Source organism: Plecotus auritus (assembly GCF_963455305.1).
Source record: "Plecotus auritus genome assembly, chromosome: 12".
Lineage (NCBI taxonomy): Eukaryota > Metazoa > Chordata > Mammalia > Chiroptera > Vespertilionidae > Plecotus > Plecotus auritus.
In genome coordinates, this window is record NC_137778.1 from 20,054,229 (window position 1) to 20,070,871 (window position 16,643).

The 16,643-nt window shown below is 47.2% G+C and overlaps 1 protein-coding gene across 1 annotated transcript in view; it reads right to left on the reverse strand.

The window, feature by feature from the left end:
• RGSL1 (regulator of G protein signaling like 1) overlaps nt 1-16,643 on the reverse strand; it is a 61,584-nt gene that overhangs the window by 24,780 nt on the left and 20,161 nt on the right. The window contains exons 13-19 of the mRNA XM_080647947.1: nt 13,468-13,639; nt 8,239-8,377; nt 7,903-8,027; nt 5,131-5,240; nt 3,372-3,464; nt 2,282-2,351; nt 1,240-1,404 (exon numbers count right to left, since the gene is read on the reverse strand). Coding sequence (XP_080504073.1) covers nt 1,365-1,404; nt 2,282-2,351; nt 3,372-3,464; nt 5,131-5,240; nt 7,903-8,027; nt 8,239-8,377; nt 13,468-13,639 — 749 coding nt within the window. The 3' untranslated portion in view covers nt 1,240-1,364. The remainder of the gene's footprint in view (nt 1-1,239; nt 1,405-2,281; nt 2,352-3,371; nt 3,465-5,130; nt 5,241-7,902; nt 8,028-8,238; nt 8,378-13,467; nt 13,640-16,643) is intronic.

Sequence of the window (16,643 nt, forward strand, 5' to 3'; positions counted from 1 at the left end):
AGTTAGGCCTTTAGGCCAACATTTATCTAAAGAGTGTCTTTATCTATTCACTAGGGGCCCAGGGCCCGAATTCGTGCACCTTGAAGGAACTGTGGGCCCTGAGGCTGCGATAGGCACAGGGGCGGTTCTTGGCCCATCCTCCGTGCTCCCGCCTGGCCCTTCCTGCCACAGCCCGGTCCCCTGTCTGCTGACAGCCACGCTCCCAGCACTGCTGCTCCCACATGCTGAAGGGACCGGCCCTGCTCGCACCCGCTGATGGCGCGGAGTGATTGGGGCTGGCGTCAGCAGCAGGTGCAAGCGGCAGCTGCTGCCCTGATCGCTCCTCAGGAGCAGGGGGCGTTTGAGAAGCCCTCAGGGGCAAGTGGGGCCGGCAGCAGGTGTGAGCAGCGGGCGGGATTGCGGTGCGTGGGAGCAAAGAATTTTCAGTAACCACCAGAGGCTCACCCTGATGACAGAGACCAGTGCCCTGCCTTGGTCTGGTGCCCCTGCTCACCTGCTCCACCATCCCACCGCGGCCGACGCTGACCATGTTCCCCTCTCTGGCGCCTGCTGCTAATACCCGCCATGTTCTGCGCACACCCCCCCTGGTGGTCAGCGCACGCCTCCTGGTGGTCAGCGCACATCATAGCAACCGGTTGTTTGGTTGTTCTGCTGTTCGGTCTATTTACATATTAGCCTTTTATTATATAGGATTGGCAAACGAACAGACCTCCAGGGAAGAATGATCCCTGTTGTGCATGGGAAGCTGCATACATGGTGACCACGGATGAGAAGCAGCAGTGGGTGCTCTAGTCCAGACTCTGCATTTACTGCCTAGTGATCTCGGGAGAAAGGCACGTACCTCCCGTGTGTGCCGGTTTCTTCAGCTGCTTAAAAATTAATGGTTTCTGACATGGTTACCCACAGGGTTCTGAGGATTTGCTGAGACAGTGGACGGGAGTCATTGTCCAAATGGGAGATCCTAGCATTCAAAGACCCCATCTGTCTAATAAAACAGCACCTTGCTTCCTGGGGTGCTTCATGCCATCTCCACACATTTGTCTCAGGATTCTTAAACAACTTGGAGTCAGGGATTCTCCAGGCCATGTGGCTGCAGAGCGAGACTAAAACCCAGGTCTCCTGATCCCAAGAGTAGGGTGTTCTGTCACGCACCCATGGGGGAAAGACCATCTCTGCCAGGCCCCGCAGGATCAGAGGAGGCAGAGGTGCTTCTGCTCACGCTCTCTGCCCACATCTTACCCACTGACGTCACCCCACGGATCTTTCCAGGGCAGAGGGTGCCAGGGCGTTTCATTTCTGACCAGAAAAGGTTGTCAGTGTCAGGAAGCTTCTGAGAGATGATGCACCTCTGTTGGGGGGCCTGACTAGATTTTCTTTTCTTTTTTGATGCCAGATGGTTTTGGTCTGAAGAAAGAGAGAAGAATGGCTGGTTATCGCAATGGCAATAAGGTGTTAGTACTCTCTGCTAGTTTGTTGCTGTCATTCCCTTTAGGAATGGCAACAGCCTAAACCAAAACCCTTTGCCTTCAGGACAGGGCCCCTCCCATTCTTATTCTCACCACCCTCCCCAAGGGCTTGTAACCTCTGAAGACAGGCAATGCCTTTCTGAGCAAAGGACTCCCAAGTACCTGGCTTGTCTTCCAGGCACCAGCACTGGCCAATGATACCTGGGGAGCTCCAAGCCCCATTGGCCTTGAAGCAGGTCTGAGAAGGTGGAATGGCTGGTGAGGAGGCAAGGTCCGCCATTCATAGAGCCTGCTGTCTGTAACCTTGACTTTCAAGCAGCTCTTTGGCACTGGTTTCTATGACTCCCTGGGGATTCTCCCAGAGCCTTAACTTAGCATCAGTCCCACGTTGATGCTCTTACAGAAGTGAGGATGAATCAGATTTTGACAGGCTCAAATCCTTTCTGCTCTTATCGCCAATCTCCTGCCAAGCAGAACAGCTCCTCTTTCTTTCCCATCTTAGGACCTTACCCTGGAGCACTGGAATATTAGGGAAGCTGACAATAAAGGACCACCTGGGTCGCTCTTCCTCCAGCAATGGTGTTCTACTGGGAGTGGGTCAAGGCTTCAACTTCCTAAAGGGCCTGTCCTAATGGAGGTGGGTGAGGACACCCACAGGCCTCTCTGGAAGCAGCAAGCTCAACTTCCTGGTTCTATATGCCAGGGAGTGTCAGGAGGTGGAGCCAGGTCTCTGGGAAGTTTCTCCCCCGTCTCCCATGGTGCACTTGGACAGAGAAGCTCAGCATCGAAGAAGAGGATTTCCAGCTGGTGCCTACCCTGGGACAGCAATCAGCTGAATGGCAGAGATGGTATGTCCTAACTGGGTCAGGTTGCTCGTCGATGAAGCTAAGGACAAATGCAGAGAAAAACTGCATCAGAACTCAGGGCACAGACACTCCCTGGAGGCCAGCCAGCCAGCCAGGGAGGCATCCCAGTACCAGAGAAGGAGTTGGGAAAGTGATGAAGCAGCAACACTCCAGGGACAGTCAGGGGACCTGGGTTCGATGCTACAGTATTTTTTTTTTTTTTTTTTTGGTCCTAGGAGACATTTCATCTGGGTACACAGATCATGATCTCAACCTCACTGACCCGGGGAAGGAAAATAAGGAAATGAGGCCAGATAAGCACTAGAAACACCAAACTTTAGGGCAGTTTGGGCTCTATGGCTCATGGGCAGTGTTCCATAATCAACTCCTCACTAAGCAGTGAGGGGACATTTCAGAGAAGCAGAATCTCCAACCTGGACAGAGAGGCTGCCAATGGGCAGAAAGGAAAGGTTTGTTGGGAAAGACCACGTGGGAACCAGGGCAGTTTTTGTGATTGGGAGTGGGATTGACTCCTAGTGGCTGGAGATGGGGAAGGGAAAGGATACGACATGGACCCAGGATGGGAGGCTAGGACCAGAGTGCCCATTACAGGGATAAGCAGATCAATAGCAGGAGCCTCCAGGAAGCAGGAGGCATGGGCTGAAGTTCCACTGAAGCAGCAGGTGGTCTCAGAGGGAGGGGAAAGTAACAAGTGGGATGTCATCATTGTTTCTTAATGAAGATGACACACCACGCCTGCAAATGGGCAGAGGAGCCAGAAGAAATATCGAGAAGCTTCAGCTACTGCCTCTAAAGGGCTATAAAAGATATGATTATTCTAATGAGAGCTGGGCCCGGGCCCTGGAAAGACAGTCAGGAGACCCGCTTCTCACTCCATCCCTGCCACTCACAAGCTGTGTGATCCTGAGCAAGTCATTTTATATTTTGGGGATCTCAGTCTCCTCCTGGTCAATAAGGACATGGGCCAAGCTGGTCTTAGGGTCACCCTCTCACTGAGTAGTAGAGTTTTGCTATCCATGGGATTCCAACTCCAACTCACAATTCTGGACTGAATTTGTTATTGCATCTCGCTGCTGGGGCCGCAACCACTCGATACCTCTGAGCAAGGAGAATCTTAAGATGCCATGGTCTCCTGGGGAGGGAAGAGGGGGGCATTAAAAGCCTTTACAGCAATACCCAACAAAAGAAATCATTCCAAGCAAGCAAGAAAGCTCCTGTTTAACACTCTTTGGATTACAGGATGCTAACAATAGAACATTTTCTAAATCCAAATGTCTGTATCTTAGATCAGGGGTCTAAGGCCACAAGAGTTCGGGAAGCAAGGTTCTCAAAATGCCTCAGCTCATACAGGATGACTTTCCAGGCCTAGAACCCAAGTGGCCTGACCCCTTAATTCAGGGCGTCCTGCCGACCTCTTCCAACTTCTGACACCAGAAAAGATGTAGGGATTTACCTCCCTGGAGCTCAGCACAGGCAATGCCCAATGAGGGCATTTTCTTGCTCCTCGGAGTGAGCATCATTTGCCCACCCTGCTTGCCCACCTTCCTCTCCTCTTCCTCTTGCTGTCACCTCCTCTCTCCCTACACCCACCCTCATCCTAAATAAGCCCTTGCACCTGCAGGAACATTGTCGCCCACATCCTGAAAAGATAGCTGATTGCTGTCTGCTGGCGTGGCATTCCACAAGGCAGAGACCAGGAGAAGACGCCGTGCTCCTGGGCCACAGGGTGGCTGCAGCCAGGGAGGTAGGTGATTTGTTTCCTACTGAGGTGAGGGCCCTCTCCAGGGGTCCGCGGGGCAAGGCCAGGGCTCTGTGGCCAGAGTTGTTCCCCAGAGATGGACTTAGGTCTCCAGGGCCCAAAAAAAGGGGTGGCACGTTTGTGTGTGGGGTTCTGGAGGAGGGGCAGGAGTGAGCATCTGGGGAAAGGAACATGACCATCAGCAGGTAGGAGCTTCAACAGCCGTGTCCAGCTCCATCCTGGGATGGCTAGCTGCTGTTTTCAAAACTCCTGTCCTATCCCCACATTTTGTTCTGCTGCTGGTACTCTCCCCCGGTGCACAGAACTGTGGTTCCCAGAACTTTCCACCCTGCCCTGCCCTTGCCCTCGCCAGGCACTGCCCTGTGCGCCCTCCTCCCTCTCTCTAAAATTCCCCTTTGCTCAAGTACTGATCTCAGCGCACGAATTGGGAAAGGGACTGAGCTTAACTGTTCTGTGTAAAGAAAACACGTATGTGTGTATCTTCAAACATATTTATCTATAAATATATAACATAACATACTGAATAATATAAATACTATATTAATATGATTAACAATATATTAATATATAAATCTCTCAACATCACATCACCCAGAGATACTCTTATTAACACTCTATTTCTAAGTTGTTCCCCATGTTTTCATAAAAATCATACATATGCATAAAAATCTACATGCACATATATATATTTACCACAATAAAATCATACTCTACATCCACGTTTTCATTTTCTCACTTAACACTATAACCGTTTATGGAGCTCCATGTCTCCACCATGGAAACTGTGACCCATGTGCCCAGAGGCACCCCTAGAAGGTAATGCCGGGGAGCAGCCCATGGGGTGGGTGGGGGACCTTTTTGGCAGCACTGATTGGCACAGGTAACATAATCTTGAATGCTTCTCTGTGGGCCCAGTAATGAAACGCCCATCCCACCAGCAAACACCCTCTGTGAGGTCTCACTCACCATTGGTCCTCCCAGCCCTCTTCATGAGTCTCGTTTGCTAGCGAATCGGGCTGTGGGTCCTGGTGGGGCTTACCTCCACTCCAAATAGAGTACTTGGCCACCGATTTAGAAGGAGGTTTTATGTCCTTGGTCATCTTCTCCTTCTTCTGGAAGTAAGAGCGGGTTGCCTTCCAGGAACAAAACCTGTGAGAAGAATGGCTTCTGGTCACAGGGAGAAAACCTCCCAGGGGACTGTGACACTGAGCACATGGGGAACTGGCCAGAGCCAGTCTTCACAGAGCGGGGAGGGGGGGGGGGCGCGGACAAGAGGACAGCACCTGCCTCAGTGTGCTACCTGGCTCAGTGAGGGGCCAGGACAGGCAGGATGCTGGGACTTCCTTCTGGAACCTCCAGTGAATGGAGTCTATAAAGGACCTGCTGTTCCCCACCCTGATGTACCCCACCCTGGTGTGCTCCCCTGAACATCAGACTCTCAGATCCCATCTAACTCCACCTGGTGCAGCCAGAGCATCTGACTGGCCTCCCTCAGGTCCCGGTGAACATCCCTGGTTTGCAGCCTGTCCCTTACGAGGACCTTGGCCCCCTTACCTCATTCCCAACAGTCCTGCCCTGGAGTTAAGCTGGCTCCTCTCAGGAGCTCAGACTCACACCCTCACTACAACCTGAGAATGGCTGCTCCCTGGAAGCCCTCACCACGCTCTCCATCTCTCCCTCCCTGGCCCTGAGCCCTTGCTCTCCAAGCCTGTCCTGAGAGTGGACCGCTTGGCGGTGTCTTGGCTTTATGTTCTATCCTGCCTTGGCTCTGGGGGTCTTGACTGCTGTCCTCCTTCCTCCTCCCCAAGGCACATTCCACCCAATCACAGTGGGTTTCTCCCATTCCAGTTGCTAAACTGGGTCTCCCTCTAGTCATGGACCTCCCAACATGCCAAAGATGCATTCTCTTAAAAATCATTTTTTTATTGATTTCTCAGAGGAAGGGAAAGGGAGAGAGAGATAGAAACGTCAATGATGAGAGAGAATGGTTGATTGGCTGCTTCCTGCACGCCCCACACTGGGGTTTGAGCCTGCAATCTGGGCATGTGCCCTGACTGGAATTGAACTGTGATCTCCTGGTTCATAGGTCAACGCTCAACCAACTGAGCCACAGTGGCTGGGCCAAGGATGCATTTTTTTGTTTTTTTTTAAGATTTCATTCTTTTTTTTTTTTCCAAATATATTTTCATTGATTACAGAGAGTAAGGGAGAAGGAGATAGAGAGAGAGAAACATCAATGATAAGAGAGAATCATTGATTGGCTGCCTCCTGCACACCCCCTACTAGGGATTGAGCCCGCAACCCAGGCATGTGCCCTTGACTGGAATCGAACCAGGGACCTTTCAGTCTGCAGGCCCACTCTCTATTCACTGAGCCAAACCAGCTAGGGCAAGGATGCATTCTTTATGGTGCTTGCGAGACCAAGAGACCTAGTTTTTAACCCACTTACCAAGTGGTACCACTTACCAAGGCCCTAAACCACTCTGAACCTCAGTTCCCTCATCTATAAAATAGGGATAGTAAGACTTTGCACCACCCACCTCATGGGGCTGTTGAGAGGTTCACCTGAGATAATAGATGTGAACACAGATGTATGATATAAAAATCTTCGTAAATATATAGGAAAGCAATGAACAGGGATGAGGGAGCACTGAGCCTGACTCCAGACGGAGTGGCAAGTATCTCCCAGGGATTGCTGATCCCCCAGAAAGCTTTGGGACCCATTTTTATTTAGTCCTGGTTAAGCATGCGGAGAATCAAGTCTAGATGTAAGTGCTAGATAACAATTGGTGCTCAAAAGGCTCAACTGGTTATCTTGAACTTAGATTTTTTAAAAAAAATTTATTTCAATCTTGTATTCCATAATTTATCTTAGGGATTTAAAATGGAAGGTTGGTGGTTGGTAAGCAACCTTAACACTTCTATTTTAAGAAAGTAACGTGTGTGTGTGTTGGGGGGCGTGGGAGAGGGAAACCCCTCAGAGCTGGAATCACAATAATCATCTAAACATCCCAACCAGCCTGGTCTGGGGCCACTTCAGCCAGTTGTCATGTGGCCACTACCAGCTGGGGCGCTGCCATTCACCATGGGGGAGGTGCGAGCTGGGGCCGCAGTGGACCACAGGCGTGAGTAACCAGCTGAGAGAACTTAGGTGAGTCTCTAAGGGACAGGTTAGGAACCAGGCCCCCCCCCCCACCCCCCCACTTCGCATTTGTTCTGCAGATTTTGTCTTTCTTTCAGTTTCGTTTCTGGCCTTCACAGGTTCCTCCCCAGGTTTTAGGTTTGAGCTGGTTGCCACATTTCCTACTTTAACCTGGGGAGCTATGACCTAAGAACCTGAATTTCTAGCTTCTCTTGAAAATGTAAATATCTCCAGCAACTGAGCCCCTACTGGTGATTATGGGATGTGGGCATGGCAGAGCCAAACTCTCCTGGCTCACTGCCCCCAGTAGGCTCCCTGAGCATGGGGACAGTGTGTCAGCCTTGACAGACTGCTCCCAAGTAGCTGTGGTCCATGTCACCCTTAGGTGAGGAACCCACGCCTAACACAACCTAAGGGCCTGGTATTCCTTTCTATTCCCCATTCAACGCAGGGAGTGTTGGGAGCTGGGCATTCCGGTCCCCAGTCTTACTTGGCCTCCCATCCTCTGACATGCTCAGTGTGAGAGTGTGAGGGATGAAGTGTAGTGAGTAGGAGAACACACCACCTCGGTTTCCATGAGTCTGGAAACTGGAGCAGAGAGCTACGGGAAGACAGAAGACTCTCTAGAAACTCAAGTGTTTCCCTGACCTGGGGAGGGGAGGGAGTTACCTTTTCCAGAAGTACATAATGATGGGGAAGAGAGACATGATAGCCCCGTGGAAGATGTTCCGATCCAGGCGGCCCTCAGCAATGGCAGCAATGATGGCATCCTTCTGGGGCTCAGTGATGTTCACCTACCCGCAAAGTGGGAGGTCACTGGCAGAAAACCTCTCTTGGGCCCCACAACCTTTAAGATTCCCCCCTCCCCAGAAGGCAGCAGCTTTTCCTGGGGCTGCTAGGTCAAGGACATCCGGCTGACCCAGGACTCCAGACACAGCTTTCAGGGTTTTTGTGGGAAAAATGCTCCTTGGGATGAGGCCAGAGAGGAGTGGAAGTCCCCCTTACCCTCAGCTTCGGAGGGACCTCGGACTGCAGGTAGAGCTTTAGGATGATGTTAATCTTGGACTTCATTAGGATCACATCATTCTCGTTATAGGCCCAATTGACTTGAAGCACTTGAGCTGAACTCACCAAATCGTTAAATCTAAAGAGAGGCAGTAAGCAGGAAATCAGCAAAGAGGAAAGCAGTGGCGACTTAGGGCAGCCAGCCCTGACCTATGTTTGGTCTAAAAAAGACAGGCCAAATCCTGGCCAGGTTGTGATTTCATTCATCCAGTCGTAATTCATCTATGGGCAAACACTAACTGCGTGCCTTCCACCTGTCAGATGATATGCTAAGTGCTTCTTCAAGTGTATTTCTTCATCACTAACTCCTTTATTAATCCCATCCTCCCTCCCGTACCCGTCAGGCTGGGCCCTCTGATTGCTTCGAGGGCTAAGCGCTGTCTTGCTCTTTCTTTCCCCTCCTGTGCTGACCCTCTCACAATTACCACCAGGCTCTGAAGCAACATATTCCTTCTATTCTTTTTTTTTTTTTTTTTAACTATTGTAAGATACACACAACATAACATAACCAGTTGAACTGTTTTGCAGTGGCATGAAGTACGTCCACGTGATTGTATGACCCTCACCACCATCATCTCCAGAACTTTTTCATCTTCCCAAACTAAAACTCCATGCCCATTAAACACTGTCCCATTCCCCACCTCCCCCAGCCCCTGGCAGCCACCACTCTACTTTCTGTCTCCTAGCAACATATGCTTTCAGTGGCCATCAAATATTTGTCAGTTACACCTTATCTTGATGTAGGTACACAGCTGACTTCTCCCAGGCCAGTGGTCGGCAAACTGCGGCTCACGAGCCACATGCGGCTCGCGAGCCGCGGTTTGCCGCTCTGTTGACTAATGAGTTTGCTGACCACTGTCCCAGGCCATTTAAAATTGTAACAATTTTAAGTCTTCCTAATAGTAGAACATCAGGTTTTCCCATATCCATTCATGTATTCAGTCAACGAACATTTTAATTCAGGGTTTATGCTGTGCCAGACACAGTTCCAGGAGCAGGGACTCAGCAGGGAACAAAGTAAACAAGGCCAGGCTTTCCAGGAGCTCACAGTCAATGAGAGAAGAAGATGCACAGGTAAGCAGGTGATTAATTAAATATCCAGTAGAGGTTATGAAGACAGAAAAAGGGCATGATGTAACTGGGAAGGGAGCAGGCACTGAGGCCGAACAATGAGAAAAAGACAGTCATGTGAAGCCAGCTCAGTGGGCCGGGATGGGCCGAGGTGGGGGCGGAGCCTCTGAGCTGGAGCCTGGAGCAAGTGGTTGGTGAGCGGCAGGAGATGAGCTCTGAGATGCAAGCGGGTATATCCTGCTTGCATAGAGTCATTTAGGCCGTGAAAGGAGGTTTGGACTTGATTCCGGTGGAAATGGGAAGCCGCTGGATCATTTTGGGCAGGAGAGTGCTCTAATCTGGTGGACATTGTTCATAGGCTCTCTGGTTGCTGTGTAGCCAACAAGTGAGAAAGCAGAGCAGGAATTGGAGAGGCAGTGGGAGGCTGTTCACCCTGACTGGTATTCCTTCCTGTTCCCCACTCACCTCTCCCTTACACAGGTTGTTTTTTTTTTAAATCTCACTAACCCCTCCGCATTCTTCAAATTTCAGCTTAGGTGACTTGTCTGCCATGAAACCACATCTGAGGACTCAGTTGTCTAAGTCTCTCCTGACTCGACCAGAGCACCTAGCATCACACCTCCTAACTTTGGGTCTTTCCTGCCATCCCTAACTCTGTGGGACCGTGGAGGATGGAGAGCATGTCTTATTGGTACTTTTTGTATCTCCAATGCCAAATCCAGAGCCAAGAACAATCAAGCAATCCATAAGTGTTTGTGGAACTGAGCTAGGTCCCTCAATGAAGTGCAGTGGAAAAGTTCTTAACCCTAATTGACGTGCGGTGTTACCAGCGCTCTGCACTTCAGAAAAACACAGCGGCAAGTTGACTCCATACGCTGCTGGTACCTTCCTTGTACAAGCTCACACTGTCCCCACTAGCTAAGACAGGCATTTACTGAAAGTTCTTCATGCTTCTTCCCAAATATTTTTGCCTGTTGTACTTGTTACTATAATTCATAATTTATGAAAATTAACAAAATACAAACGTGAGAAATAAAGGTATTTGTTGTTTCTGTGAAAACAGATTGGAATGCTTTGGAATGTTCCAATAAAGATCGAGTTGCTAAAGGTCGAGTTGCTTTTTAAAAAATTGCTATGGAGTTAGGTGTAGCGAGGCGATTACAAACATTTAAAAGATAAGGATAAAAATCCGGAAGGCTTAAGTTGCTTTGCAGTAACTTTTAAGTTCTTGCTCCACTTTAACAAGAGGAAAATTTTTAGAATTAGTAGGTAGCATTATAGGAATAGTATATACAAGAAAAATATGTGAACCCCCAATTAGTGGAATGGCTTTGGCTTTACATCAAAAGTTTGACAGCTGAACGAATGCACATTTTTTTAAAATAAATCTTTATTCAGATTATTACAATTGTTTCTCCTTTTCCCCCCCATAGCTCCCCTCCACCCAGTTCCCACCCCACCTTCTGCCCTTACCTCCCCCCACTGTCCTCATCCATAGGTGTATGATTTTTGTCCAGTCTCTTCATGAACCCCCATACCCCTTTCCCCCTGAGAATTATCAGTCCACTCCCTTTCTATGCCCCTGATTCTATTATATTCACCAGATTATTCTGTTCCTCAGGTTTTCAATTCACTTGATTTTTAGGTTCACTTGTTGATAGATATGTATTTGTTGTTCATAATTTTTCTCTTTACTTTTTTCTTCTTCCTCTTCTTTAAGAATACCTTTCAGCATTTCATATAATACTGGTTTGGTGGTGATGAACTCCTTCAGCTTTTTCTTATCTGTGAAGCTCTTTATCTGCCCTTCAATTCTGAATGATAGCTTTGCTGGGTAGAGTAATCTTGGTTGTAGGTTCTTGCTATTCATCACATTGAAAATTTCTTGCCACTCCCATCTGACCTGCATAGTTTCTGTTGAGAAATCAGCTGACAGTCATATGGGTGCTCCCTTGTAGGTAACTAACTGTTTTTCTCTTGCTGCTTTTAATATTCTCTCTTTGTCTTTTGCTCTTGGCATTTTAATTATGATGTGTCTTGGTGTGGTCCTCTTTGGATTCCTTTTGTTTGGGGTTCTGTGTGCTTCCTGGACTTGTAAGTCTATTTCTTTCACCAGGTGGGGGAAGTTTTCGGTCATTATTTCTTCCAATAGGTTTTCAGTATCTTGCTCTCTCTCTTCTTCTGGCACCCCCATAATTCTGATGTTGGTACGCTTGAAGTTGTCCCAGAGTCTTCTTACACTATCTTCAACTTTTTGGAATTTTTTTTTTTTGCTTTTTGCTTTTTCGGTTGAGTGTTTTTTGCTTCTTTGTATTTCAATTCTTTGACTTGATTTTTGTGTTCCTCTAGTCTGTTTTTGGGTATCTGTATAATATTTTTTATTTCAGTCAGTGTATGTTTAATTTCTAGTTGGTCCTTTTTCATATCTTTGAGGGTCTCGTTATATTTATCGGCCTTTTCTAGGATATTCTTGAAAAGCCTTATAACCGTGGTTTTGAATTCTATATCCAGTCGTTTATTTTCCTCCATTTCTTTCGTTTGTGATCTGTTTCTTTGACGTCGCATTTTCACTGCTTCCCTGAGTTGGTAGGGTAGATTTGTGTGCTAGGTTTCCTATATGGCCCAGTGGGTCGGTCTCCCCAGTTAACCTGAGGTGGACACTCTTGGTGCACCCCTTTGTGGACTGTGTGTACAGCCTTGTTGTAATTAAGTCTTGATTGTTGTTGGTATCACTGGGAGGAATTGACCTCCAGGCCAGTTGGCTGTAAGGATCAGCTGTGTCTATGCTGGGAGAAGTTCGGTGCTGGAGACAGCCTTATAGGATTAGACTTGCCAAATTGCAATAGCCTCTGTGCTCAGCTTGGATGGGGTGGAGTCTCAGTCTTGGCTTCCAGTCAGCCTTGCCCTTGCACGCACGCGCGCGCCTTCAGACCTCCGCCTTCCCTGGCTCCCGAGTCTCCGCCCGAGAGTCCAGACTCCCCCCACAAGAGCGTGGGTCCCCAGGGGCTCGCCTGGAACCGGGGTTCAGTGCAGTCAGAACTGGGGCCCAGTGCAGTCAGGAGCCTCCGACTCCCTTTTGCTAGGCAAAGCCTGTGGCAACCTCCGCAGCCTTTGTGCGCAATGGCACGCGCACGCCTTCAGACTTCTGCCTTCCCCAACTCCCGAGTCTCTGCCCGAGAGTCCAGACTGCCCCCGTAAGAGCATGGGTCCCCAGGAGCTCGCCCAGAACTGGGGTTCAGTGCAGTCAGAACTGGGGTTCAGTGCGGTCGGGGGCTTCCTTCCCCCTTCCGCCAGAGAAAGTCAGCCAGGCTCTCAGCCGCCCTTCCTCTGCGCGCACAAAGACCCTTTGCCGTACCTCCAATTCTCTGTGAGCTTTTCTCTTTCCTTCTAGTTGTAGAATTTTCACTCAGCCAGCTTTCCTGTGGTTCTGGATGGTGTCCGTTGTGTCTTTTAGTTGTAGTTTTGAAATTGTTGTGCGAGGCAGCAGTTTAGGTGCTTACCTATGCCGCCATCTTGGTTTCTCTCGAATGCACATTTTTATGTTTTAACTTAAAAATGTCTGTTTCATGTCACACACACACACACACACACACACACACACACACACACAACCTTAATTATTATAATTCCTTGCTTTAACTAAAGAACTATTGGTCCAGCCCTGGCCGGGTAACTCAGTTGGTTAGAGCGTTGTCTCAATACTCCAAGGTTGTAGGTTCGATCTCTGGTCAAGGCACATACAAGAGTCAACCAATGAAAGCATAACTAAGTTGAACAATAAATCAATGTTTCTCTCACTCTCAAATCAATAAATTAAAAAAAATAACTATCGGTCCAATACATAAGAGGATTTCTATCATATTAATAGATAATAGAACAAAAGGGTTCCACATCCTGGAAGTGCATTTCAATATTGGGAACTCCAGAATATTGAAGAGCTTTTAGGATCCAAAGGAAAAAATGGTGGAAATTGATACAGTGACAGCATTCAGTGAGATTTTCACAGAAATCACTGTGCTATGTACAGGCCACTCCAGTCTTTGCCAGGAGGCACTAAGCATGAAAAGCCACAAGGGGAAGGCGAGATGGGAAACTTACCTCTCCATTTCAGAAAAGAAGTATAAATCATTGGTGGCAAAGTTGACAGTGATAACCCTGTGGCCAAATATACGGCGCTTCATAAGTATTACATCTCCGTTCTCCTCTGCACTCCGGACATTTGAGTGATGTGGGGATGGGCGTCCTGATACATTTGGTGATGCAGGGAAATCTGAAAAAGAAAGATGAAGGAATTAACATCTAGCTTCAGCAAGTCCCTCGTAAGCCTGAAGCCTTCAATCTGGGTATAATTAAAGTGAAAGACTATGGACACACCTTTGGGCCTATTGAAATAGTGACTCCCTCCCATTCGACTTGGAGGACTGCTGGAAAAGCCATCTGCTCAGGTGGCATGACAACATACATACCAAAAAGAAATCAACTGAGTATTGAAAGGTGTCTTCCTGGTGCTGGTCTAATAGAGATAGGAGCTCACTGTAATTATGCCAATCCCTAACATGTCTGCAGAAACTGAATATGCAGAGGTGACCTTCAAAGTAGAGTGTGTGGTTCTGATGCTGCTTATTCAAGGTTTATCAGGGAAGTAGTTTAGAAGTAAACTGGGAAAGCAGCACAAAGAAAAAGCCAAAACATGAAGAGTAAAGAAGTTAATTAAGAAGGAGAGGGTAAGAAGCTAGAGTAGAAATATGACAGGAATGGATAAAGGAGAGCGTAGAAGATTCTAGAAGGTTTCGGTTGTGTCTCAGAAAACCAAGGCAGTTATTTTAGGAAGTTTCTTGACTAGGATATATTCAAAGAAACCCACTCATAAGGATTCAGGGCTTAGAAGAGAATAGTTTTGGGCTGGATCTGACAAGTAGGCCCTAGTCCATTGCCTGGCTGGGTTTACCAGTAAGAAACTGTCTAGTAGGATTCTTTCTGATGGGAGGGTGATTACAATATTCAGTAAATACCTAGCACCTGTTGTGTCCCAGACACTGTGCTAGGTCCCAGGGTTACAAAGCATAAGGTCTCTCCCGACTATCTTACAGTCTCTCTTTATCTCTGAGACTTGAATTTGAAGGGAAAAAAAGTTTGAATAACAGTGGAAATTGATATAATCATCAGGGATTTTAGGAAAGAGGGTACCAAATCCACCCAAGAAATCTGGACTCAGGGGCGGTCTGACAAGTCTTCTCTGGTAGGGGGTGGGGGGGGCATGATTTGCATTATTTGCCCATTTCTATAGCAAATGCTCCCACCATGGTTGATTTCAATCTATCAATGGTTTGTCAACTAGCTCACAAAATACCTGAATGCAAAACAATTGGCTCTCAACTGGGCTAAGGTCATAAGGGTGGATTATTATTTTTTTTTAAAGTAAGAGCCAATTACATGCTGGAAAAACACTTTAAATATAAAGCTTTAAATAGGTTATAAGGAAAGGAGTGGAAAAAGTCACATAGGCTAACACTAATAAAAGCAACGTGATACTGGCTATTTTAATACCAGGCAAAGTACATTTCAGAGAATAGAATATTACCCAGGATAAAGAAGGTCCTTTCATAATTATAAATGGGTCAATTAATTGGAGGACATAATCCTGGAAAAGACTATAGTGAAGGAAAGCAGACCACTGGTCAGGCAGATCTCCTGTGGAGTTGCAGCAGTGTCTTGTTCTTGGGCTCCCATACAATGCCGGGGATGTAGGAAGTCAAAAGAACGTGAAATTGGACTTCCTACATCCTGGGCATAAGAGGTTGAGTTGATTTTACTTAAAAGAAGAAACAAAAGAGCTAGAACTAATTTTTAAAAAATATTTTTTTATTGATATTTTAGAGAGAGAGGAAGGAGAAGGGGGAGGGGAGAGAAACATTGATGTGAGAGAGAAACATGGATCTGCTGCCTCCTGCATGCCCCCTATTAGGGATCAAGCCCAAAACCCAGGCATGTCCCTGACAGGGAATTGAACTGGTGACCTTTTGGTGTATGGGTCGATGCTCATCCAATTGAGCCACACCAGCCAGGACTAGGACTATTCTTAAATCCTAAATGTTTGGTTGTGAAGCAGTTCATAAGACATACATACAAAAACTTTTTGCAAGTTAGGAAATACAACAATAATACTAAAATTCCAATAGAAAAGTAGACAAAGGACATATAAACAGTTCAAAAAGAATATAAATAACCAATAAATAAAGGTGCTCAAATACTAAAAAAATGTACATAAGAATTGTACGTTGTTTTTCATCTACCAGATTGCCAGTTTTTAAAAAACGTGTAAGAGCTCTTGGTGAGAGTTTAATTAGTGCAGTGGTTTTCGAAGGCCACAACTGAACTATTTTTAACCATTTATCCATTATTTCCATTTTAAAAAATGTATTTCATAGAAACTGATAGCTGCAAAATATGCAAGTTTTGCAGCATTGTTTGTTGAAGTGACAGTTGGAACAATGCAAAAGTCATCATAAGAGAGACAAGATTTGTCACTCTCAAGCCCTCCAGTCTCATCTTACTTTCCCCATCTCATTAATCTCCAGTCCAAATGGCCTAAAGTTACTGATCTGCACCATCCTCTTTCCTGTTTTAGGATTATATGCAGACCTAGAAATCACTCCCTCCTATGTTGCCTGCCTAACTTGTTCATCTCTGAAAACTCAACTTTATGTCGTTTTTGGTATGTTTCTCTCCTGATCCTCCCCCTGGACTAATTAGGGTCTCCCTGCAATCAACAATAGGATCACTCACCACAATGTATAATAACAAAAGTATAATATACTAATTAGACCGGACAGCTGAACAACCTTCTGGATGTCATTCCAGATGAAGCCACAGTGGTGGGGGCCGAGGCAGAGATAGGCAGGTGAGCAGTTAGTGGCAATTAGGCAGGCAGAATGGTTAGGGGCAATCAGGCAGGCAGGGAAGCGAGTGGTTAGGAGCCAGTGGTCCAGGGATCCAGCCTAAACTGGCAGTCGGACATCCCCCGCAGAGTCCCAGATTGCGAGAGGGTACAGGCTGAGCTGAGGGACTCCCCGTCTCCCCCCATGCACAAATTTTGTACACCGGGCCTCTAGTGATATAATAATAGCAAAAATACTGGCTAACCCTTTCATAGTGCTTACCATTGCCCGAAATAGTTCTAAGATGCTTTATATATATATTAACTCGCTTAAACCTCACAACAATTCTCTGAGACAGGCACAATTATTTCCATTCCACAGATGAGGAAACTGAGG